Source organism: Cynocephalus volans, chromosome 5 (assembly GCF_027409185.1).
Source record: "Cynocephalus volans isolate mCynVol1 chromosome 5, mCynVol1.pri, whole genome shotgun sequence".
Taxonomy (NCBI): Eukaryota; Metazoa; Chordata; class Mammalia; order Dermoptera; family Cynocephalidae; genus Cynocephalus; species Cynocephalus volans.
In genome coordinates, this window is record NC_084464.1 from 53,828,235 (window position 1) to 53,854,819 (window position 26,585).

At 36.3% G+C, this 26,585-nt stretch overlaps 1 protein-coding gene across 4 annotated transcripts in view; it reads left to right on the forward strand.

The window, feature by feature from the left end:
* Window positions 1–26,585, forward strand: part of UBR2 (ubiquitin protein ligase E3 component n-recognin 2) — a 134,587-nt gene that overhangs the window by 61,559 nt on the left and 46,443 nt on the right. For 3 of the 4 annotated variants that reach the window (XM_063096364.1, XM_063096367.1, XM_063096366.1), the window contains exons 5-12: window positions 1,244–1,374; window positions 3,398–3,536; window positions 4,137–4,199; window positions 8,629–8,749; window positions 10,586–10,693; window positions 11,049–11,137; window positions 12,181–12,279; window positions 26,387–26,550. In XM_063096364.1, the coding sequence (XP_062952434.1) occupies window positions 1,244–1,374; window positions 3,398–3,536; window positions 4,137–4,199; window positions 8,629–8,749; window positions 10,586–10,693; window positions 11,049–11,137; window positions 12,181–12,279; window positions 26,387–26,550 (914 nt within the window). Of the gene's footprint in view, window positions 1–1,243; window positions 1,375–3,397; window positions 3,537–4,136; window positions 4,200–8,628; window positions 8,750–10,585; window positions 10,694–11,048; window positions 11,138–12,011; window positions 12,111–12,180; window positions 12,280–26,386; window positions 26,551–26,585 lie in introns of all 4 variants that reach the window. The other variant, XM_063096365.1, reaches the window with a different exon arrangement.

Genomic DNA, 26,585 nt, shown 5'->3' on the forward strand with positions numbered 1-26,585 from the left:
GCTGTCCTGGGGGCCGCCAAGTCCCTCTTCTCCCCTGCGGCCTCCAAGCAACTCCATCCAAAGCACACAGCTGCAGCTTCTGCTGGCTCCTGCTCCATGTGTACCAGCCTTAAAGCAGCCGCAGCCCAAAATGCTCAGAGCAGTTTTTTCTTTCTCTCATCGTGGTTTCTCTCGCCATCATGAACTCCATAGGTCTCTCCTCCTCTTCCTCTGAGCTCCAGCAGCCCCAGTTTGGCTGACATTACACTTTTATAATTGTGAATTGGTTGATTTGTGGGAGAGAGTGACGCTGGGGACCGTCTATTCCACCATCTTAACCAGAACTCATAAAATCTTTTCTAATTTGAGAAATTAATGCTATTTAGCCATTAAGGTAAATAAAGTGTTTAGATTTAAAATAAAGCATCAAGATTAAAGATTGTGTAAAACATTTTACCAACTTTGACTGAAAGACCGCGATAAACATAGTGTATGTTTAAAGTAATATTTTTTACATTAACCTAGAAATTTTGTGACTATTCCTTGTTAAATCTAATGTATGCAGTTCTTTGTTAACATGCATACATATCTCACTCTGCTGAGAGAAAGTAAACAAGTCAGTCGTTCTTCCAAGTTGAAGGGGCAGTTTTCTGACCTAGATGAGTCCTCACCTTTAAAATTGTCAAAATCAAGCTCTCCTTTTTTTGTTTGTTTGTTTTATTTTGTTTTTTGAGGTTTTTTATTATTATTACTTTTTAAAATTTTTTTATTTTGTCAATATACAATGTGATTGATTATTGTGGCCAATTACCAAAACCTCCCTTCCTCCTCCTTCTTCCCCCTCCCTCCCAGCAATGTCCTTTCTGTTTGCTTGTATAAAACTAAATATTGCTTGTTTGCTCTTAGATAATATCCCTTTATTTTGGAAATTGGGGATTAACAGGATATGAAACTATGAAGGTGGTTCAGTGTTAGGTTTTAGAGATCCTAGAATGCCATTCTAAGATGTTTAGATTCATTCATTAGGCATTGGAGTGCCATTGAATATTTGACTCAGTTGATTCAGTAGTTGGAATTATTCTGAACAAAACATTTTAGGAACCTTGATTTGGTAAGCTATAATGTATAGGATCAGATTCACTGAAGAGAAGCTGAAGATGGAAGACTAATCAACTTTTTATTGTAGTATTTTAAGGGGCAGAGACAAAATGGGAAAGAAGAGAATCTGTATTTAACATGATGGAATTTTTTTCTATTCTTTCAGGACCCTCTTATACATTTATCAGAAGATGTGATAGCAAGAACGTATAACATTTTCGCTATTATGTTTCGGTATGCAGTAGAGATATTAACCTGGGAAAAAGAAAGTGAATTACCAGCAGATTTAGAGATGGTGTAAGTATACCTCATTTATTCTTTGTGTTTGAGGACTTCTAAATTTTAACTTCCATGCAGCTAGGATAAGACATAATCTTTTTTTTTTCTTTCAATCATTTTTTGGTAGAACAATAACCTTGGTTTTATAGTTTTTAAATGTGTGATCCACTTAATTGGCAGAGGTTTCTCCCTGTTCATTGGCTGGTTGGTTGGCTGGTTGGTTGGTAGCCATATTTAAACTATGTCAAGGCTCTACAGCTGGTTAGAGTGCAGCCTTGTAGCACCAAGGTCAAGGATTTGGATCCCCATATCGGGCAGCCATCCAACGCTCTGCAAGTGGTTTCAGGGATAAGCAGTTTTCTCTTCTTTCATTGTATGGCAAAACTGATGAGTTAACTCTACAACTCTTCTTTTTGTTTTGTTTATCATATTCATTAGAGAATAAACTCTTTAATATAAAAAGTTTTCTGGTTTGAATAAATGCACAACCTCAACTTTAACCATTTTGACTCCAACTTTTTATAAAATTTATTCCACATTTTGTGTTTTTTTAGTGTATATGTACCATTTTTACTTAAATAATTGAGGTCACAAACTTGTGATCAGAGAGCTAGATTCTGCCATAGCTGTATTAAGCCTAAGGGCTTACTTTTCCTTGTTAGTGTGCTTGCCTTAAACAGCCTTCTCTTTTACTTAAAAGTAAAGCAATGGTTGTTGGAACTGGGTTCATAGTTAAGGATGAATTCAAGCTGGAATGAGGATCTGAAGATACTGCTGGTGTTTCTTTTTTACTTCCTTAGTGGTGTTCCAGATAACTTAAGTTGTGGTAATTGTTATTTAATAAAATGAGGTGTTACTATACTCTGTCTTTTTGGAAATGTCGAAAATGACTTAGTACCTCATGACGTTATCTTCATGTACTTCAGGTTGGGAATTATTGATCTATGATCTAAGTTTAGACCCTGGAGAACAGAATAGTTTTGTTTTTGTTTTGTTGTTCTGTTGTAGGTTCAGGGGTACCTGCATGGAAGAGAAAAGAATCTAAATTGCTTATTTTGTAATGTTTCCCATCTTAGTTTCCATCTATCCAGAAACTTGAATCACCCATATCCACTTAGATACCACATCCAGCTGGTTCTTCCTCTATTAAATTGTTCTACTTTTGCTCATCTCCATTACTACTATCCTAGTCCAAATTACCTTAATTTTATTATGGGGCAGTATGGCCTCTTAACTGGACTGCCATATCCACTCTTGCTCCTTATGATTCATTCTCCACACTGTAGCCAAAGTAAATTTTAAGGCAAATCTGATCATATGTCCTATTTCAAATCCTTAATTGTCCTTAGAATGGCAAAAACCAAAATCCTTTATAAGGTGTTGAAGATTTCTGCCTCTCTTCAGGCAAGATTAATCTCATACTCATCTCCCCTTTTTTCCCTGTGCTCCAGCTCCCAGTATTTATTTTTGCCACCTCAACACTTTTGCTTTTACCTTCCTCTAGCCCAGGGTTTCTCGACCTTGGCACTATTGGCATTTAAGACCAGATTAATTTATTGTTATGGGAGTTCTCTGGTAGATGGCAAGATATTTAGCAGCATCCCCAGCCTCTACCTACTAGATGCCAATAGCAACCCCAACCCCAGTCATGACAACCAGAAATGTTTCCAGAAATTGCCAAGTGGTCAACTATAGAAGGTGGAGGGAAATTGCCCTCAATTGAGAACCATTGATAGCCGTTCTGATTTTTGGTCTCGATTACTTCTCCAGCAGTTCTCTGAACTCCCAGACCTCTTACACCCTGCTTTAGCATCCTGCTGTTCTTGATAAAAGACAGATCACAGGGTTATATGTTCAATATCTATTTTCTCTACCAGACTGTAATGTCATAGAGCACAGGGACCACAGATGACTTCTTTACAGATATTTGCCCAGTACCTAGCACATTCTGTAGGACAAAGAACCCTCTTAGTAAGTCAGCCTGTAGCAAGGTAATATGCAAATAGATAATCCAGTATGTCATTAACATTTCATCCCACAGGGAGAAGAGTGACACCTACTATTGCATGCTGTTTAATGATGAGGTTCACACATATGAACAAGTTATTTATACTCTTCAGAAAGCTGTTAACTGTACCCAGAAAGAAGCCATTGGTTTTGCAACTACAGTAGATCGAGATGTAAGTAATTTCATCATGTTGATATAGCATAATGAATTGAATTCTTACTGCAGATAAGTCACCCTGGAAAATTGAGTTAAATACATATATGTCTAGGCTATGTTTTTTTTAATTTCATTTGAATATTGGCCCAAATGTATATTGAGTTTAACTGTAAGTTATTGCCAGATAGAAAGTTCAGATGAAATGTAATACAGTTACTCTCATTCTACCCAGTGATTAAAAATATTCAGTTGTGGGGCTGGCCAGTTAGCTAAGTTGGTTAGAGTGCGGTGTTGTAACACCAAGGTCAAAGGTTTGGATACCCATACCAGCCAGCCACCAAAAAAAATTCAGTTATGAAAATGGAAATTATAGAAGCCGAGAATAAATGTGGTGTTGTTCAAGGAAATGTACTTATTAATGGCTTGGAAAAGTTGGGATAACGTTGAAGGAAGATTTTGATTTACTTATCGTTGATGAATAGGATGAATATTGTAAATATTAGAAATTGACCAGAATTGTTATATGCTCAAACATGTTCGTTTGTTTACTGCTTAAATGTTATTAATATCGAATATAATATTTTCACAGCTTAATTTTAAGTATCTTTATTTACAGGGGCGTAGGTCTGTTAGATATGGAGACTTTCAGTATTGTGAGCAAGCAAAATCAGTAATCGTGGTAAGTAATTTTAAAACATGCCTAAAACATTTTTTTTTATTAGTATAAAACTAGCTCCATATCTCAGCATTTGTGAATGCATTTTTCTGTTTTCATGAATGTAAAGACAATGTTAACCAAAAATCATGTTTAAAGATAATGTTTCTTAGGCTGGCTGCTTAGCTCAGTTGGTTAGAGCATAGTGTTGTAACACCAAGGTCAAGGGTTCAGATCCCATACTGGCCAGCCACCAAAAAAAGTATAAAAAAAATAAGAGTAATGTTTCTTGAGCATTGCATTATTGCTTTATCTCATTTTTTAAGCTGTGTAAGATTAACATACATAAGGTATATCTTTTACATAAGGTATATCTTTTTTGTCTTCCTATTTTCTATCAGAAGTCTTGGAAGGTTTTTTTGCTTTTTGTTTTGTTTTTAATTAATAGGGTTTTACATTACTTTTTAGGAATTAATTTTTAGCCCCAAGATTGGAATTCAAGGGAAGTTGTTTCTTGGTACATTATGGCATTTGTGTATTATTTTCTAAAAGTAAACTATTCCCCACATTTCAATTTATTTATTTATCTATTTATTTAATTTTGGGGGGTGGCTGGCCAGTACAGGGATCAAACTCTGGACCTTGGTGTTATCAGCACCACTCTCTAACCAACTGAGCTAACCGGCCAACCTGCTAACCTACAACTTACCTTTGCATTTCAGTGTTGTTTTTAGATTTATCTTTGTTGATACATGCTGCTATATTTAATTCATTTTTTGAGCATTGTTAAGTATTCCATTGATGATAATACCACAATTCATCCATTCTCCTATTGATGGACAGTTAGGATGTTTACAGTTTTTTGCTATGATAAATACTTCTGCTATGGACATTCTTTTGTCATCTTGTTGCATAAATGCAAAAGTTTCTCTAGGTTATATACAGAGAGATGGTATTTCTGAGTTGTTAGAGTATGAATATTTTCAGCGAGAGTTCCCATTTCTACAAAGCTTTGTCAAAACTATACGTTGTCAGATTTTTTAATTTTTGTCAATCTGATGTGTATGAAATGGTATCTCATCAGTTAAATTTGCATTTCCGGGCCGAGCCCGTGGCGCTCCCGCCGCGGGTTCGGATCCTATATAAGAATGACCGGTGCACTCACTGGCTGAGTGCCGGTCACGAAAAAACGACAAACAAAATAAAAAAAAATAAAATAAATTTGCATTTCCTTGATTTCTAAGTATTTTATTTTATATTTATTGTATGGGTCATTTCAGTTTTTTGTGAATTTCCTGTTTGTATCCTTTTCCCATTTTTTTCCATTGAGTTGTCTTTTTATTATTCATTTGTTTGTGGTACCTTTCATTGAGCAAAAGCTTTAAATTTTAATGTATCAAAATACATCTTTTCCTTTATGACTTCTATGTTTTATGTCTTATTTAAGAAGTTCTTCCTTGATGTCTGAACCTATTCAGTTTAATAATGCATCAGAAACTGTACTGTGGTTATGTAAAAGAATATTCCCATTCTTAGGAAATACACACTGAAGTATTCAGGGATAAAGGGCTGTGATGCATATAACTTACTCTCAGTGGTTCATTTAAAAAAAAAAAAAAAAGTATATGTGTGTCTGTCTTTCTGTGGAGAAAGATTGTAAGCGAATGATAAAGCACTTGAGATAAAATGTTCACAATAGATGAATCTGGGTAAAGGAAAGGGTATATGGGTCTATGCATGGTTTTTGTACCGTTTTTATTCTTATTGTAAATTGAAAGGATTTCTAAATAAAAAGGTTAGAAAGTATTCATAAGATAATGAATCTTGCTTTGCTATAGTTCTGATATTCAAAGATAGTTTTAAACTTAAATGAGACTGGTAATAATTCTGGTCTGCTATTTTTTTTTTTTTTTCTGGACTGCCATTTTTAGAAGAATGGAAATGTAAGATTTAGAGGCAGTGTCGTTTCCTTGATTTTGTTATGTTTTTTCTTTTATGTTTGTTACTTCATATCTTCTTATATATTCAATATTGAATGTATAATTTATAACATGAAATATTGAACATATTTCAATTTTCCTTTTTTAGAAAATTAGTATTTGTAATTTCTGATGGTGTTTGCATAGAAATGGACAGATAGATATAATAGGGATATTGAATCGAGAGTCCATTAATAGATATTTTTATGAGGAACATGTAGGCAACTTTAAGGGGGAGCATTTCTTAACCAAGACTAAGAACGTAGGATAGAAAAGAAATTATACACATTTTTTGGCTACATAAAAAATTTGCAGAGCAAAATATTTCATAAACAAAGTCAGTAGACAAATAGTAGATTGGGAAAAACTATTTCTAACACAGAAGATGGATACTTAGTGTTTATAATAAACAGAGCATTCTTATAGATTATCAAGAAGGGAACAAACAGTAGAATAGAAAAATAGACAAATGATATGAAGAGACAGATCTCAACAGAGAAAATCTAGGTGGCCAATACACGTTAGAAAAGTCTCATGGGAGAGCGTGGTGCTGTTAACACTAAGGCCAAGGGTTCAGATCCCTTTACCAGCCAGTTGCCAGAAAACAAACAAACAAAAAGAGTCTCAAACTCACTAGTAATCAGTAAAATAACAAGATTTTATTCCCATCAGAATAGAGAGATTAGAGTGATAAAATATCTTGTTTATAGAGATATAGAGAATAGGAATATGCGTGTAAAACTAAATTGCTACAGCATTTTTGGAAAACAGTCCAGTAATGTCTGTTAAAGCCTTATCCCTCCAAGGAATTTATTCCACAGAAATATAAGCACCAGTAAGTGTATGTACAAGATGTCATTACTGCTTTTCTTATAGTCACAGAAGACTGGAAACAGTGAATATGAATGCCCTAATCTAGAGGATGTTTGAATAAATCCACATCACAGAATATTATGTAGTCATTAAAAAAAAAATCAATTAAAGCCAAGATGCACAAAAGTATGTATAGTATCCCATTTTTATAAACCAAACCAAACAAAAATCTTTATAAATGTGTACATACTTAAGAAAATAAGAGATACCGTGTTAATGTAGGATATGGAGATTGGATGAAGCAGGGGGTAAAAAGAGGACCCAAACAAAAAATAAAAAGGGTAAAAACGTGTTTAAAAAAAAGTATTGATAAATTTGAGTGGAATTTCTCCAAAGAAGAAAGACATGAAAACATGCTCAGCATCACTAGTCATTAGGGAAATGCAAATCAAAACCATAATGAGATACCACCTCATAACCGTTAGGATGGCTACTACCCAAAATAAATAAATAAATTGCCAGCCCGTGGCTCACTTGGGAGAATGTGGTGCTGATAATACCACGGCCACAGGTTCGGATCCCTATATATGGATGGCCGATTAGCTCACGTGGGAGAGCGTGGTGCAGACAAAATAAATAAATAAAGTGTTGGCAAGTATTCCTTGCACACTACTGGTGAGAATGTAAAATGATGTAGCACTATGGCAGTTCCTCATAAAATTAAAGATAGAATTGCTATATGATCAAGCAATTTTGCTTCTGGGTATATACACAAAAGAATTGAAAACAGGGTCTCAAAGATTTATTTGTTCACCCACGTTCACAGTAGCATTATTCACAATAGCCATAGGTGGAAGCACCTCAAGTGTCTATTGACAGAAGAATGGAGAAACAAAATGTGGTATATACTTTCAATGGAATGTTATTCAGACTTCAAAAGGAAAGCAATTCTGATACATGCTACAACACTTATGAAACATATGAGGACGATATGCTGTGTGAAATAAACCAGTAGCAAAAAGATAAATATTGTATGATTCCACTTGCATAAAGTACCTTAGCATAGTCAAAGTAGAAAAGTAGAATGGTGGTTGCTAGCTGCCAAGGGAAGGGAGGAGAGGGGACTTGTTCAATGGCTGTAGAGTTTCAGTTTTGCAAGATGAAGAATTCTGGAGATTGGTGTCACAACAATGTGACTGTACTTAACAGTACTGAATTATATACACTTAAAAATGGTTACGATGATAAATTTATGTGTTTTTTACCAATACTTTTTTAAAAATTATAACAACCTCACATCTATGCAATGAGTAAGTTATTTAAATGAGTGTGTAATTGTTTATAAACTAGTTTAAAGATGTAAAGCAAGCTTAAGCATTTAAATCTTTTATAATTGATAGGGCAGATTTTCAAATAACCAAAGATTCCGGTTACTCATAAACTGGACCTTCTTATTATTTTGCATGAATCTTAAGATTCTTTCTAGAAAATTATGCTCTGAATCAAATGAGGCAAACAAAGTGAAGTTTTTCTCACACACATTAATGACAAACTTTATTATGGTGATGATGTTGTGGTCATATTAAATAAAACTTAACTTTTTTCTGCCAATAAAATAGCCTTTTTAAGTTAGTTTCTTCATCCTGCCATTTCTTTTTAAGAGAAATACCAGTAGACAGACAAAGCCACTCAAAGTTCAAGTCATGCATTCGTCTATTGTTGCACATCAGAATTTTGGCTTGAAACTTTTGTCTTGGCTGGGAAGCATTATTGGATATTCAGGTAGGTTCATAAAAGTTTGTGCTAATTGACTGTTAAAAATGAGCTCACATGCCCTTGCAAAACTGTTTTGGAAAAAATATCAGATGGAATAATCTCTGCTTTAATTTCACATTTTAAAATACCATCTCAGAATATCTTTATGCACAGAAAAACCTGTTTTTACCAGGTTTTTTTTATACGCACATGAAGGATTCCCTGTTCAAATAAATGCAGGAAACATTGGGTTAAACAATTGTAAATGACTTTAATATGCTAATGCAATAATCTCTCAAATTTGATAGAAGGACTTTTTTTTTAAGTGGAGCATCCTGTGCAACTCATCCACTGAGTAAGCTGGAAAATGTTAGTGTAAATAAAATCTAAGCAATTAGCCATTTAAATGATAAAACACTAATTTTGATATCTTCGTTTTGATGCCTACCTACAACTTTTGGTTAACAAATAATTTAGAACTCTGAAAATTGCAAGTTGGAAGTTACTGATTTATATTTTTTGTGTTTGTTTTTCCACAGTCTACAAATTACATTTTTTTTTAAATGTAATATTAACAGAATTAAGAATCCTCATGTCCAAAGACAAAAATACAAGTTTGGTGTATAACACTGAAGGTTAAAATAGATCTGATAGATCTAAGCTGCCATACTGTTCTTCAGGCAAGACTATGAATAAATGACATTCAAATATTTACTGTAAAGAAAATTTCTAAAACATTTGTATTGAAAGGCTGTTAGAAAAACATTGCCACTCTGTGAACTGACAATTGAATATACGGAGGTGTGGAGTTTATGAGAGCATATTTGTTTGCCTTTTAAATGTCTCTCCAATTATTTTTCTTAGCCCCATATTCTTTAGTTTTGGTGTTTTCCATTGGATACTTACTTGTATGGCAGGTGCCATGCTGCAGTATTAATGAATAGTATCATGGAAGTAATTTTCTTCTGAAAATTTTCTTTGAGATATTTATCACCAATTGTTTAAATACTTTTATTTAATACTTATACTTTAGGCTTTTAAGTGACTTCTGTTTGGCTGCTTTTATAATTAAATCTAAAAGTTACTCTTTTTTTTCTGATTATTTTGCATGCTTGTGGATGACCAAAAACAGTGATTTAAATTGTATGGAGCAAAAAGGTGTTAAAGTTTTGGTTATTTTAATGCTTATATTAATATTTGAAGAATTTTTCTAAAGTTTAGCATTTAGAAAATATGGGAATTTGTCTTCAAGGACTTCTTACATGACAAATCCACAGTGAATTTTTATTTAATTCATGAAGAACATTTTGCATATTCTTAATAAAATGCATTGGTATGTATTGTAGTACAAATATCATGCATTCTTTTAAATGTTAGCACAATTTTATAGTAAACCTACCTTCAGTTATCATAGGATATATGAGGGTGCTTCAAAAAGTTCGTGAAAGATGGAATTAAAAGGTAATACAAATCTTTCCATGAACTTTTTGAAGATCCCTTGCTATAACAATTTTACTGTAATCTGGTTTTAATTAGTTAAGTGTTTAAGAATGATATTTATTTCACTGGTTTTTGGCTGTTGTTCTCTTTAATTCGTTAAAGCATAAGAGGGCACTGCCTTTCTGGTAGGTATATATTTGGGCATTCTTGAGTAAGAGTTGGTATGTTATGTGAGATTTGGAATTTTTCTCCTTTTTGTGAAAATATTAATAAAATATTTAATATGCTTGCTTTCTCTGAATAAATTTTACCTGTAATAAAACATGTAAAGCTCTACAGATCCATTTGAACATCTACTAAAATGTCACCTTATTTTAATATTTGAAGTCGCTATCTTATAACTACTTTTCCTCCTGTTTAAAGATGGCCTTCGTCGGATTTTATGTCAAGTTGGTTTACAAGAAGGACCAGATGGTGAAAACTCTTCTCTGGTGGATAGATTGATGCTTAGTGATTCCAAATTATGGAAAGGTGAATCTCTTAACTTCTTTTGAAGTGTAGAGGAACCTACATAAGTAATTGGGATGTTAAAGTTTGTTTCATTTGGGAAGGGATTTAATAAATATATTTATGCTTTTTAAAATTAGCATTGCAATCTTAGTCTTAGATTTTGGGGGTCCATGACCCAAATTAAATAGTCTTTGTGTTTTGTTGGAAAATTGTACTTAGAAAACCTGATTTTATAAATAAGAAGATTGCAAATATTTTGTGCTAAGAGTTTTGCTCTTGAAGTTTAAAATGTAGTTTGTCACATCAAAACTTTGGAAATGTCAATTTTGGCTTGTTTAGTATATCCTTATCTTATATCCCAATCTTTTTCTAAAAGGTGCTAGGAGTGTATATCATCAGTTGTTCATGAGCAGTCTACTTATGGATTTGAAATACAAGAAACTGTTTGCTGTTCGATTTGCAAAAGTAAGTGATTTCTCAGTTTTGAAGATTAGCAAAATAATGTTATATACGTTATAACTATAACCCATGTGTATATCTTGGCTTCAAAAAATTAGCGTCTAATAGTACTTTGTCAATGTGTTAATTTTTAATTCTAAAAAACGTCATAAATAATATTTTTATCTTTTATCAATAGAATAAAATTATAGTGACGTGACTTGTTGTTCATCTCCCATGATAAGATGAATAGTGTTAAGCTAACCACTTATTTTTTGTATTCACCTGTATTAGGAGTTCTTAACCAAGGAAGAATGTCAGAATCATGTGGAGAGCTTTCAAAATACATGCATTTGTATTCCATTCTCAAATCTACCGAAGTATATTCACCAAGAGTGGGGCCCAAGCATGTACACTTTGCTAGAGTCATCAGATGATTCTGATATGCATCCAGAAGTAATGATAATCTGGTTTCATCAGAAACAGTCTAATGGGCCTGTGTTTTACCCTATCAGTGTCCAGTGGCACCTAGGATTTTAGTAGCTGTTACTTCCTGTTTGGGCTGGTAAATTGTAATTGTGCTCTAGAAGAATCAATATTTATATAGGATTCCTAAGATTCCACAGTCAATCAATATTTATACAGGATTTAATTGATAGAAATCATTCCAGTTGCTGGACTGGCTGGTTAGCTCTGTTGGTTAGAGCACAGTGTTGTAACACCAAGGTCAAAGGTTCAGATCCCATAGCAGCCAGCCGCCAAAAGAAAAAAAGAAATCATTCCAGTTACTGTTCTCATAGCAGTGTTATCTAATGGACTTCCTCCAGCAGTGACTTTTCTTTATGATCCTTAAACGTTTGGTCAATGTGGATTAGAGGTGAATCTCCCCCTTGTTGTTTAGAATTACCAGCAGTTGCAGAGAGATTTTATGGAAGATGATCACGAGCGAGCAGTGTCGGTGACTGCTCTGTCTGTCCAGTTCTTCACCGCACCTACTCTGGTGAGTAGTGCTTACCTTTTCTTTGTAACTGATAGCTGGCACTCCTTGCCTTTTTTTGCCTTCTTAATAGAACTATGAGCGTTTGCAGAGTGATTATGTGACAGATGACCACGACAGAGAGTTTTCAGTCGCAGATCTCTCGGTCCAGATATTCACAGTTCCTTCACTTGTAAGTACTGAAAGACAAGAAGAACTTTCTTGTTTTCCATTAACAGAAGTAAAGCCTTAAAATAATAGAGAATTAAGATCTGTATATTCATGAATAGAATAATATTTTTTTAATGAGCAGTAGACTTCAGACACCTTCAACCATACTAGAACATATCTTTGAATATCAAAATAATCTGGGGGTAAAAGCCATTTGTTTAATCCATACTTTCTCATTGACTTACCTGAGGTTTTGTACTGATGAGTTAACATTTAGCTGATTGGTTTAAAACATTTATCCTTGATGTTGCAATCAGACAGCATTATACTGTACACCATTTCACAGTTTGAGAAGTCCTTCTCCCTACCCTATCCCGTCAAATGGGAAGGCATCACTAAGGCAGATAGTTGAATCACGGTGAATGGGTGTTATTTTACTAAACTTCTCTAATCGCTCCTGAAGGCATTATTATGTTTTAGCACTATACAGTAATTAAAATTCATTTTTAATTTGTTCAACAAATTTATTGGCCACCTATTATTATTCAGCACATTTCTATGCATTGAGAATGCAGTGGTGAACAAAAACAGATGTGATCCTCATTAGACTTACCATAGTGGGAAAGACTTAGGTAAATAGTTAATTAAAATTATGATGAAAACTCTGAAGAATTTGGTTGCTTTGAGAGAGACTACGAAGAGAGATCTGACCTTTTTCCACAGTTCAGAGAGGTCTTCTGTAAGGAAGGTGCTTTTATGTGGGGGCATGACAAAGAATCACCAGCACATGAGAAAGTCCTAAAATAGGGAGGAACATTACCTATGTGGGAAAGATAGTCAGTACAGTTGGAGATCCTTGAACATGGAGTGAAATTGTATAGATTTAAGAGAGTTTTAGTTACTTTAGTAACAAAAGCCTATTTTCCAGTTGTTTTTAAATGACTGTTTTTTCCCCATATTACTTTTGTGTTAAAGGAGATATTCTAGTATAGTTGAAGCTGTCTGAAGTCTATTTACCCATTAATGAGCTATTAGTATAGGCCAAATTAAGAAGTTTGGTTTTTATCTCTAAGAGCATGGGAAGTTTTAAGTGGCACTTACATCATCACATTTGTGATTTTAAAAGATCATGCTGTTTGCAAATTGGAGAACAAATTGGAGAGGAATAAAAGTGTGTGTGAAATCTAATTAGAAGCAATGCAGTGATCCCAGAGAAGAATTAATGGTAACTTGAACTGGGGTGCTAACAGTGGATATAAGAGTTGTGAGAGAGATTTTTTAGGTATTAAAATCTACAGAACTGGCTGAGTGGGTTTGAGGGATATTGAGTTTGGTAACTAATTGGATGTTGGATTTGAAGGGGAAGTACAAGGACGACTCCCAGGTTTCTGACTTGCAGCTGACTGACTGTGTGCCACTTGCTGGGATACAGGGAATTTTGGAGAGTGAGTAGGATTTCTGAAGAGAAAAAGTGATGCTTTTAGTTTAGTCAGGGTTGAGTTTGAGAAGCTTGTGAGACAATCCCATGTGTATTCAAATCTGTTTCCCTCTTCCATTGATCTTTTTGTCCATTTCCACACTAGTACTACAGTTGTTATAATTATTTATAGCTTAATATTCCCTTTTGATATCTTACATGGCTCTCCTTTCATTATTTTTTTTCCAAAAATTTCTTAATTATTCTTAGGACTTTCTTTAAAGATGAACTAAAGTGAGTTTGTCAATTACCATAAACCACTTTGGGATTTTAATTGAGAAGACGATATATTTATAGATTAATTTGGGAAGAACTAATATCTTTGCAGTATTGAATAGCCCTGTCTAGAAATGTAATTCCTCTTCATTTATTCAGATGTTATTTTGTGTCCTTACTAAAAGCTTCAAGTTCTTACACATTTCTAAACTAAGTTTATGTGTTGTATATTTTTGATGCAATCATATATTTTTTTACATTTTTAAAAAGGTTACGGCTAGTATATAGGAAAACTGACTTTTATATATCCATCTTATATTGATCTGGTCCACTTATTGAACCTTTCTTCTAATATTTTGTGTTGGTTCCTTGGAATCTCTACTATCTACAAATAATAATTTTTCTTTTTTCTACTGTTTTAACTTTTTGTTTTTGTTTCTTACTTCTTTAGTTGGAAACACTAGGGAAATAGTATATGTATTCATTTATTCAAAACAGATTTATTTAGTACCTTTATTAACTAGGCACTGTTGTGGGTTCTGGGGATAAATACATCAGTAAACAAAACAAAATTTACTGCCTAGTTGTGAGAAAGCAAATACACAAACAATTGCATTTTATTCTAAATCCACTATTGATAAGTGCTACAAAGTAGAAAAGCAGGTTGAGGGAATAGAGTGTGACTGTGAAGGGATCATATTAGGGTGAACAGGGAAGCCCTCTCAGAGAGGTGATGTTAGAACAGAAACCTGAAGGAGTGAGAGAGTAAGCGATATAATCAACTGGTGGAAGAGCCTCCATCAGTAAAATTTCTGAGATAAGCACATTTGGCATTTTGGAGGAAAGAACCAAAAAAGGGCTGATGTTTCTAAAGTGAGTGGATGAGGAGAATCATCAGTGGGGTCATTGAGTTTGGGGATGGGCAGTGCCAGACCTCTCAGGCCATTGTAAGAACTTTTGTCTTTTACACTGAGTGACATAAGGAGACACTACAGAGTTTTGAGCAGAGACGTGACATCTGATTTACTTTTATTTTTTATTTTATTTATTTATTTTTTAAATTTTATTTTGTCGATAAACATTGTGGCTGATTATTGCTCCCCATCACCAAAACCTCTCGCCCTCCTCCCTCCCCCCCTCCCCCCCAACAATGTCCTTTCTGTTTGCTTGTCGTATCAACTTCAAGTAGTTGTGGTTGTTATATCTTCTCCCCCCCCCCCGTTGTTTTTTTTTTTTTGTGTGTGTGTGTGTGTGTGTGTGTGTGTGTGTGTGTGTGTGTGTGTGTGTGAATTTATATATTAATTTTTAGCTCCCACCAATAAGTGAGAACATGTGGTATTTCTCTTTCTGTGCCTGACTTGTTTCACTTAATATAATTCTCTCAAGGTCCATCCATGTTGTTGCAAATGGCAGTATTTCATTCATTTTTATAGCTGAGTAGTATTCCATTGTGTAGATGTACCACATTTTCCGTATCCACTCATCTGATGATGGACATTTGGGCTGGTTCCAACTCTTGGCTATTGTAAAGAGTGCTGCGATGAACATTGGGGAACAGGTGTACCTTCGACTTGATGATTTCCGTTCCTCTGGGTATATTCCCAACACTGGGATAGCTGGGTCGTATGGTAGATCTATCTTCAATTGTTTGAGGAACCTCCATACCATTTTCCATAGAGGCTGCACCATTTTGCAGTCCCACCAACAATGTATGAGAGTTCCTTTTGCTCCGCAACCTCGCCAGCATTTATCGTTCAGAGTCTTTTGGATTTTAGCCATCCTAACTGGGGTGAGATGGTATCTCAGTGTGGTTTTGATTTGCATTTCCCGGATGCTGAGTGATGTTGAGCATTTTTTCATGTGTCTGTTGGCCATTTGTATATCTTCCTTAGAGAAATGCCTACTTAGCTCTTTTGCCCATTTTTTAATTGGGTTGCTTGTTTTTTTCTTGTAAAGTTGTTTGAGATCCTTATATATTCTGGATATTAATCCTTTGTCAGATGTATATTTTGCAAATATTTTCTCCCACTCTGTTGGTTGTCTTTTAACTCTGTTAATTGTTTCTTTTGCTGTGCAGAAGCTTTTTAGTTTGATATTATCCTATTTGTTTATTTTTCCTTTGGTTGCCCGTGCTTTTGGGGTCGTATTCATGAAGTCTGTGCCCAGTCCTATTTCCTGAAGTGTTTCTCCTATGTTTTCTTTAAGAAGTTTTATTGTTTCAGGGTGTATATTTAAATCCTTAATCCATTTTGAGTTGATTTTAGTATACAGTGAGAGGTATGGATCTAGTTTCATTCTCCTGCATATAGATATCCAGTTATCCCAGCACCATTTGCTGAAGAGGCAGTCCCTTCCCCAGTGAATAGGCTTGGTGCCTTTGTCAAAGATCAGATGGCAGTAAGTGTATGGGTTGATTTTAGGATTCTCTATTCTATTCCATTGATCAGTGTGTCTGTTTTTATGCCAGTACCATACTATTTTGGTTATTATAGCTTTGTAGTATAGCTTAAAGTCAGGTACTGTTATGCCTCCAGCTTTATTTTTTTTGCTCAGCATTGCTTTGGCTATGCGTGGTCTTTTATTGTTCCATATAAATATCTGGATAGTTTTTTCCATTTCTGACAAAAATGTCTTTGGAATTTTGATGGGGATTGCATTGAATTTGTATATCACTTTGGGTAGTATGGACATTTTCACTATGTTGATTCTTCCAATCCAAGAGCATGGGATATCTTTCCATCTTCTTGTATCCTCTCTAATTTCTCTCAGCAGTGGTTTGTAGTTCTCATTATAGAGATTTTTCACCTCCTTGGTTAACTCAATTCCTAAGTATTTTATTTTTTTGGTGGCTATTGTAAATGGGCAGGCTTTCTTGATTTGTCATTCTGCATGTTCACTATTGGAGAAAAGAAATGCTACTGATTTTTGTGTGTTGATTTTGTATCCTGCTACTGTGCTGAAATCATTTATCAATTCCAACAATTTTTTTGTAGAGGTTTTAGGCTGTTCGATATATAGGATCATGTCATCTGCAAACAGGGACAGTTTGACTTCATCTTTTCCAATCTGGATGCCCTTTACTTCCTTCTCTTCTCTGATTGCTCTGGCTAGTACTTCCAACACTATGTTGAATAGGAGTGGTGAGAGTGGGCATCCTTGTCTAGTTCCTGTTCTTAAAGGAAAAGCTTTCAGCTTTTCCCCATTCAGGATGATATTGGCAGTGGGTTTGGCATATATGGCTTTAATTATGTTGAGATACTTTCCCTCTATACCTAACTTATAGAGGGTCTTTGTCATGAATGAGTGCTGAACTTTATCAAATGCTTTTTCAGCATCTATAGAGATGATCATATGGTCCTTGTGTTTGAGTTTATTAATATGGTGTATCACATTTATTGATTTGCGTATGTTGAACCAACCTTGCATCCCTGGGATGAATCCCACTTGATCGTGATGAATAATTTTACGTATGTGTTGCTGTATTCTGTTTGCTAGTATTTTAGTGAGGATTTTTGCATCTATATTCATCAAGGATATCGGCCTGTAGTTTTCTTTTTTGGTTATATCTTTACCTGGTTTTGGTATCAGGATGATGTTTGCTTCATAGAATGAGTTTGGGAGATTTGTGTCCGTTTCAATCTTTTGGAATAGTTTGTAAAGAATCGGTGTCAATTCCTCTTTGAATGTTTGGTAAAATTCTGCTGTGAATCCATCTGGTCCTGGGCTTTTCTTTGTTGGGAGCCTTCTGAGAACAGCTTCAATCTCCTTTATTGTTATTGGTCTGTTCAAATTTTCTACGTCTTCATGGTTCAGTTTTGGGAGCTTGTGTGTGTCCAGAAATTTATCCATTTCCTCCAGATTTTCAAATTTGTTGGCGTAGAGTTGTTTATAGTAGTCTCGAATGATTCCTTGTATTTCAGATGAATCAGTTGTAATATCGCCTTTTTCATTTCTAATTTTTGTTATTTGAGTCTTCTCTCTTCTTTTTTTTTTTAGCCATGCTAATGGTTTGTCAATTTTATTTATCTTTTCAAAAAACCAACTTTTTGATTCGCTGATCTTTTGAATTGTTTTTTGGTTTTCAATTTCATTCAGTTCTGCTCTGATCTTAATGATTTCTTTCCGTCTGCTAATTTTAGGTTTGGATTGTTCTTGTTTTTCTAGTTCTTTAAGGTGAAGTGTTAGGTTGTTCACTTGCCATCTTTCCATTCTTCTGAAGTGAGCATTTAATGCGATAAATTTTCCCCTCAATACTGCTTTTGCAGTATCCCACAGGTTTTGGTATGATGTATCATTGTTTTCATTAGTTTCAATAAATTTTTTGATTTCCTCCTTGATTTCTTCTTGGACCCATATGTCATTAAGTAGAATGCTGTTTAATTTCCATGTGTTTGTATAGTTTCCAGAGTTTCGTTTGTTATTAATTTCTAGTTTTAATCCATTGTGGTCTGAGAAGATACATGGGATAATTCCAATTTTTTTGAATTTATTGAGACTTGATTTGTGACCTAATATGTGATCTATCTTGGAGAATGATCCATGTGCTGATGAGAAGAATGAATATTCTGAGGTTGTTGGGTGGAATGTTCTGTACATATCTGCCAATTCCAATTGGTCTAGAGTCTTGTTTAGATCTTGTGTTTCTCTACTGATTCTTTGCCTAGATGATCTGTCTAATATTGACAGTGGGGTGTTCAGGTCCCCTGCTATTATGATATTAGTGTCTATTTCCTTCTTTAGGTCTAATAGCGTTTGTTTTATAAATCTGGCTTCTCCAACATTGGGTGCCTACATATTTATGATTGTTATGTCTTCTTGATGGATCAGTCCTTTTATCATTAAGTAGTGTCCCTCATTGTCTCTTTTTATGGTTTTTAGTTTAAAGTCTATTTTGTCAGATATAAGAATAGCTACTCCAGCTCGTTTTTCTTTTCTGTTTGCATGGTAAATCTTTTTCCATCCTTTCACTCTTAGTCTGTGTGAATCTTTATGGGTGAGTTGGGTCTCTTGTAGACAGCATATAGTTGGGTCCTCCTTTTTGATCCAGTCAGCCAGTCTGTGTCTTTTGATTGGGGAATTTAAGCCTTTTACATTGAGTTGTTATTGAAAGGTGTTGATTTATTCCTAGCATTTTATTGGTTGTTTGGTTGTCTTAGGTGTCTTTTGTTCCTTGCTTTCTGATTTACTGTTTGGTTTCTGTGTTTGTTGGTTCCTTAGGTTGTAGATAGCGTTTTTGTTTGCTTGTTTTCTCTTCATGAATGCCATTTTTATTATACTAGTGGGTATTGATTTTTCTTGGGTTTTTATGGCAGTGGTAGTTATTTTTCAGGAACCAAACCCAGTACTCCCTTGAGGATTTCTTGTAAGGGTGGTCGTGTGGTAGTGAACTCCCGCAGTTTTTGTTTGTCTGAGAAATATACTATTTGCCCTTCATTTCGGAAGGATAGCCTTGCAGGGTAGAGTATTCTTGGCTGGCAATCTTTGTCTTTTAGTATTTTGAAAATATCATCCCATTCCTTTCTAGCTTTTAGGGTTTGTGATGAGAAGTCTGATGTTAGCCTGATTGGGGCTCCCTTATAGGTGATTTGACGCTTCTCTCTTGCAGCTTTTAAGATTCTCTCTTTGTCTCTGTGTTTTGCCAATTTGACTATGACATGTCTTGGAGAAGGCCTTTTTGGGTTGAATATGTTTGGAGATCGTTGAGCTTCCTGGATCTGAAGATCTGTGATTTTTCCTATACCTGGGAAGTTTTCTGCCACTATTTTGTTGAATATGTTTTCAATGGAATCTCCATTTTTCTCCCCTTCTGGAATACCCATGACTCGGATATTTGAGCGCTTGAGGTTGTCTGATATCTCTCTCAGATTTTCTTCAATGTCCTTGATTCTTTTTTCTTTCTTTTTGTCTGCTTGTGTTATTTCAAACAGCCTATCTTCAAGTTCAGAGGTTCTCTCTTCAACTTCGACAAGTCTGCTGGTTAAACTCTCCGTTGTGTTTTTTATTTCGCTGAATAACTTCTTCAGTTCAGCAAGTTCTGCTACATTTTTTTTCAGGACATTGATTTCCTTGTACATTTCCTCTTTCAGATCCTGTATACTTTTCCTCGTTTCATCATGATGTCTAGCTGAGTTTTCTTGTATCTCATTCAGTTTCCTTAGAATTATCACTCAAAATTCCTTGTCAGTTATTTCAGTGGCTTCTTGTTCTATAGGATCTAGAGTTTGAAATTTATTAACTTTTGGTGGTGTACTTTCTTGATTTTTTGTATTTCTGGTATCTTTTTTTTGGTGTTTATTCATTGTGGCAGGGGGTTTCACAGTCCACCGGTTTGAGACTAATGACTAACTAGGATGTTGCTGTGGTTGCCAATTTCGTATGGCTCCCACCGTGACTGCTCAGTTGGCCTCTAGTGCCTTGTGTGTGTGGTTGCCTCGGGTCTTGGGCTTCTCCGGGGAGCCACCTTTCTGGTCAGCTTGGACTCTGCTGGGCTGGTGGATCACGTACCACAGGGTGTGTGATCTCTGTTGAGCTTTCACTTCCCGTGCAGGACTTCTCCCTGTTCCGTGTGCTCTGGCCCAGGCTGTTGGATCGTGCAGTGGCGACCCCACCGGGTGTGTGGTTTCTGTCGAGTCTCTGCCTCCCTGGCCACACGTCTCCCCACTCTGTGCGCACTGTGCTGGGCTGGGGCGTGTCTTCTGCGCCCCTCTTCTATCAGCTGGGCCTTCAAGACCCTGCTCGGCACCGCCTCGCCCAGGATGTCTACCAGGTTTCTGGTAGGCACAGACGACCGGTCTGTCTGGGTGCCTTTGTAGCACTGTGTAGATCTTTCTCGGGTCTTGTTCACCTTTGTATCCCCCCGGCATAGACCGAGTCTAGCACCCTCCTGCAGCCAGCTCTCCGGCAGGTTCAAGTGGACATGGGAACTCTCCTACCACACTGTTCCCAACCAGAAATTGGTTAGGCTTTTTTCCAAACTGGTGGCCGCAGAGATGGTATCTGCCTCCCAGTAACAGGAAGTTTACTGGGGGCTGGAGTCCAGGGTGTGGTGGAGTGACAGTCGGCCCGCCCGTACTTCCTTGCCCTCCCGACACTGGCCAGGGACGCCCCCGCCACCATCCCCTCCAGAGTACCGCAGAGGGAGTGGGAGGGGAGGCCGCCCGCAGGCTCCAGAACGCCCGGTGCCGGGCCACGCAAGTGGGAAGGCTCAGTGAGGGGCCGAGCCGGGCGGAGCTGCCAGCACCTGGGAAAATGGAGGCAGCCCCGGGGCGGTGAGTGGCCTGGTGATGCAGGTGGGAGCCAGGTGGGCGTAATCCCCCCGAACAGAGCTGGGCCAGGGGTCACTCACAGGGTTGTGCCAGGTCGGCTGCTCACTCTCTGTCTCTGGTTTGTCGCCTTCCCTGTTCTCGGCCGCTGCCGCCTCGGGCTGTTCAGTCGCGGCGCGGCTCGGGTGCTCCCAGGAATCTTCTTTAATGCCAGCCTGAAACCTCGAATCCTGAATAGGGCAGCTGACCTCCTTCAGCGCGGCCCCGGCCTCCGGGATCCTGTCTGCATCCACAGCAGCCCTGGCGCCGTGTTCCCTGTTTCGAGACTCGCTTTTGCAGCTAAGAAACAGTTCTTTTCCTGCTCCACACTTCAAAGCTGTTGCCTGTAAATGAGGCAGCCTCTCCTGCCGGGGGCAAAGTGGCGGTCACCCCCCACGACCAGCCAGCAGCAGCGGTCCTCCCTTAAGAGATGGCAAGAGGAAGGTCCACAAGTTTCCCAGCTGCCTGAGGCCCAGTGGCCACCTTTTCCACCTCAGCTACTCCGCGCCAACCGCCGCAGCCACCGCCATCTTGAAACTCCCTGATTTACTTTTAGAAGGACCACTCTGAATAACAGCAATATCCTTGTCTGGTACCTGATTTGAATGGAAGTCCTTTCAAGTGTTTTAATATAATTACTGATATGTTTGGCTTTATTTTTACCATCTTACAATTTTTTTCTGTTTGGCTTGCCTATTTTGTTTCTTTTTCTCTCATTATTTCCCCTTTTTTAACTTGTTAGTTGTACATTTACTTAATATTCTTTTCAGGGTCACACTGGAGCAATTTATTCAGTGTTAGTTCATGACAAAATAAACAACTTGTACCAGAATATGAATCAACATACTGCTGCTTTCAGGCAAAAATGTTGCTGTGAAAAAAACTTCAGATGAAGTAAACTGTAGTTTATAGTTGATTTACCTTCTTATGCAAACTTCTTGTCAAGACAGTCAACAAGCAGTTTGCAGGCTGCTGGCCCATGGAACATACTTTGAGTAGCACTGCCCTAGAGGTTATATAGCATCGGTGACTTTGTTACAGTTGGGCACCACACTGCAGCCTTGCAAGGGTGGAAGTCTAGGCTCCCCACTCAGCCTTTGCTGGTTTGGGTGAGGATGGGAGTCACAGTTTTCTTTGGAGTTTTCTGTAGAAGAAGGATTATTGTCGCTAGGTTGGTGTCTTTCGTCAGTTTTGGAAATTTTTGAGCCATTATTTCTTCAAATATGATTGCTGCCCCATGTTTTCTCTCTCCCTGTCTCTCTCACTCATTGCCTTCTGATAGGACCTTCTTTATTTTAAAAATTGTAGAGGTTTTGAATGATCTTTTCCTCCCAAGAAGATTCCCCTTACCATTGTTAGGCAGTGAAAAGGAAGAAGATTTAATTTTGTAAGTAGACATGGGAGAACTGAAAGAAATGTGGCTCAAGGAGGTGGTTAGAATTTGGGGCTTATATATCATATTTACAAAGGGAATGAAGTATGGAGAAGAGGCTACGCAAAGGAAAAGGGGTTTAGGGCTTGGCAGGGGGCAGAAAGCAGGGAGGCAGCTTATGGGAAACTAACCAGGAAATGTGTAGTAAAAAAAAGGTTGTTTAGTGATGTTTGTTTTGCAGATTCAGATCAATTTACGTGATGAGAGCTGCCCTCCTCCTCCTAGTAAAGGAGAGGACACCTTCACAAAAAGGAAATGTTGCTGTTTTTAGAGCTTTCTGTATCTGCTATTCTTCATTTGTCTTCAGCTCAAAATAATCCTTATGCCAAAGTTGCATATTTCGGGGTGGCATATTCTTGTCCCCTTAAGCAGATACAGTGAGGCTGATCAGGGATTGGACATGACTCCAGGTAGTTTCGGACAGACTCTGAGTCCCCAATTGAGAGCCTGGAGTGTTCACTGCTGTTTCTGCCCTTTATCAGGTTCTGAAGTCTGATCTTGTTCCCTCACTTTAATAAGACTGCCACATCACTGCTTTGTTCTTCTAGGCTTTCTGCTCTTTTCACATTGCCATCCCACATAGCTTCAGAATTTCGCAAATGTCTTGAGGGGAAAACCAGAAGCATGTTGGACTCAGTTCCCCACCTCTCTGTTCTTATTAGGATTGTGGCCTCTCCAACGTCCTGAGACAGCTTAATTCTCAGCAGGGTTTTTTTTGCTAATAATAGCAGCTCTGCACAGACGCTTTCCGGGGATCTTTAATCCCCTCTTACCCCACGCCCAGTATAGTCAAATGAGGAGGGGAAAGCAGCTGCAGAATGTTGGCTCACCTCCTTTTGCTGTTCCCTTTCTCCAGGTTTTATCCCCTGGAGTCCTTGTTGTCTCAGCGGCTTTCTAATGCTTTCAAACTTTTTTTGTTTTTTTGTTTTGTTTTTTGTTTTTTTATTGAGCTTTACTAGTTATTCTTGACAGAACTGTTTGTCGGCCTCTGGCTGGCTGCTCCATCATAACTAGAAGCTGAAGAGTACACATATAATTTTTTGAAAAAACTTCATTAGTAACTCTTATGTGCATCCCTGGTTAAAAATAACTTGCCTTAGATATTAGTGAAATGTTTTACATTAGTGAAAAGTGGTATCTTTTGAATCAGAATTACCTTACAGTTAACTCAGTCTTCATTTTTAAATACTTTGGTCAAGAACCAGTACTTATAATTCAAATAATTAAAGTATCATAGTTGTTCCCATTTATTTTACTAAATGTGCCCTCAGCATTATCCTTGTGTGCTGTAACATGTTTAGTTTAACTAAAAGTGTGTGCATAGACCATTATTATTATTCAGTGAAGTTTTTTAGAGTCTTAGGAGAGAAGTTGGCTCACTTTGAATATGCTGTTAGATATGTAATGAGCCTTGTAATACAAAATCAAATATGAATTATATAAAATGAATAAAAACTGTAATTAAGGTAAGTAGTGGTGATGTTTTTTAAAGCGAAGTGAATTGCAGGCATAAAAATTAAGAAATTTTTTAGGGTAAGTGATAAGAAGTACAAGAACTGTAGACTAATGTTAGTTATTTAATGTTGAAAATTACCTTGAAAGGTTACTAACAATCTGGACATAAGGTGATAAAGACAAGCACTTAAGGTTTTTTATCCTTTTCTGTTTGTAACTTTGGAAAATATGTTTCTTTAGTTATCTTTGTAGAAGGATAAATGCTTGAATAACTTCCCTGTTTTAATGGGACATTACTAATGGGCCACCCTATTAATTTTTTTATCTGGCACCCATTAAAGACTGGAATTTAAAGATTGGAATCTAATCCCAAACTATGCAGTAGGTGAACCATCTCTTTTAATGTTCACCTGAAGCTGAAAATACTAATAAGTGCCTTGATTAGTGAGATTTACATTCACAATATTGAGTTGTCTCTCTACCAAACTTCCATCTACTAACTGCTTTAAGTCTTGTAAACTGGCTCTACAGGTTTTTTTCTTAGCTCAATGGAATTGAATCATACTCATTTAACTTCCTCAAAATCAACCAATACAATAAACAAAAAGGAAAATCCTTTTACTTAACCTGTCAACATAACCCACACCTCCTTTCAAACTTGACTTTAATGTTCACTGTCTAAGAAAATTTTACAGAAGTTAATCGTGTTGACTTTTGAGCTTCTTGGAGACCTAGCAATGTAATGATGATTTAAGCGTTTTCAAAGGTATATTTAACTCCATAAATTTCCTCTTCTTCTGATGACTTTAGAACTTAACCTCTGCATTAGAATGTAGTTTTACTATATTCTTAGACTTCTTTCTTCTGCATTTTTGATCCTACTTTTTGATGCAACTTTCTGTATTGCTAATTACCTGATATTGACTGATGTGAGACTTGTTAAGTTGTAACCCAGAACCAATAACACCCTGGAACCTAGGAGAGATTAGCTATCTAGAATAGAAAAGGGTGGAGGGGAATCATGATCTCTTGTATCAGAGTAAAAATGTGCTATTCAAAATAAAATTAGACTTTACCATGGCAAATTCAAACCATCAGAATGGCAAAGATCAAAATGTTTGAGGTTACATTGTATTATAGAGGGCATGAGGGGAAAGGCCCACAATGTAGGTAGACATATAAATTGTTAAGCCTCTTTGTGGGGACAATTTGGTGATAATGTGAAAATTTGTAAGTACGTACTCTTTAACCCAGTAATTCCACTTTTAGAAAGTTATTCTGTATATATTCTTGTAACTGTACATGGTGGATATTTATTGTAACATCTTTTATAATAGCATAAAACTGAAAACAATCCAAATGTCTTACCAATAAGGGCCTGGCTAAATAAAGTGTGATACAAAAGTACACCTGGTGATAGTTAAAAAGAATGAAGGAAATTTATATGAACTGATAAGGGAAAATCTCTAAAATATATCAAGTAAAAAAAGTACAGAATAGTATTTATAATATGCTGTCCTTGGGGGAAAAAATAGATATTATTATACATATCCATATAATACATTTATAATCCGTACACTTAATATACATTTAACCTATGTATTTTATACGTGTAAGTGTGTACATATATGTAATTATCATACACACATACATCATCTCTGAAAGAATGTGCAAGAAACTGCTAAACTCTTTGAACAGGAGATCTCATGAAGTAGAACACTTTTTACCTGTTGTATTTGACATTATTTACATGTATTTGCTTATTCAAAAATACATGAATATATACATCTATACATAGAGACAAAAACAATAAATCTTGACTAAGGAGATTAAGAGGAAATATGGTTTTATAATGAGTTCTAGAGAATCTGTGACATAAACCTCTGGATCCTAGAATAATTATACCGCACCATTTATAGGTGTCTAAATGTCTCAGTTAAGGAAAATTTGCAGACTGGTTCAGACCTCCGACCCTGAATTATCTTTCAATAGTGAGCCTTGGATCTGTCTTCTAACATTCTGGCATCTTTCTGGCATCTGATATAATTGTTGCTTCATACACGTGGCAATTGGAGTAAGTAACTGTTATTTAGAAATAATGCTGTAATGTACTTAAGATATTATATAGTTGTATAGAAAAAGATTTGAAACCAAAAGAACTAAACAATGTTGATGACTTTTTTTTTTTTTTTTAGCTTCCTAGTAAATAGTTTTTGATTACCATGCACTCTAATATACTTTGTTTCAGGCTCGAATGCTCATCACAGAAGAAAACCTAATGACCGTTATTATTAAGACTTTTATGGATCATTTGAGACATCGAGATGCCCAGGGCAGATTTCAATTTGAACGATACACCGCTTTACAAGCCTTCAAGTTTAGGAGAGTTCAGAGCCTTATTTTAGATCTCAAGTAAGCTTTTGTTTAATTATCAAACCAGTTGCAAC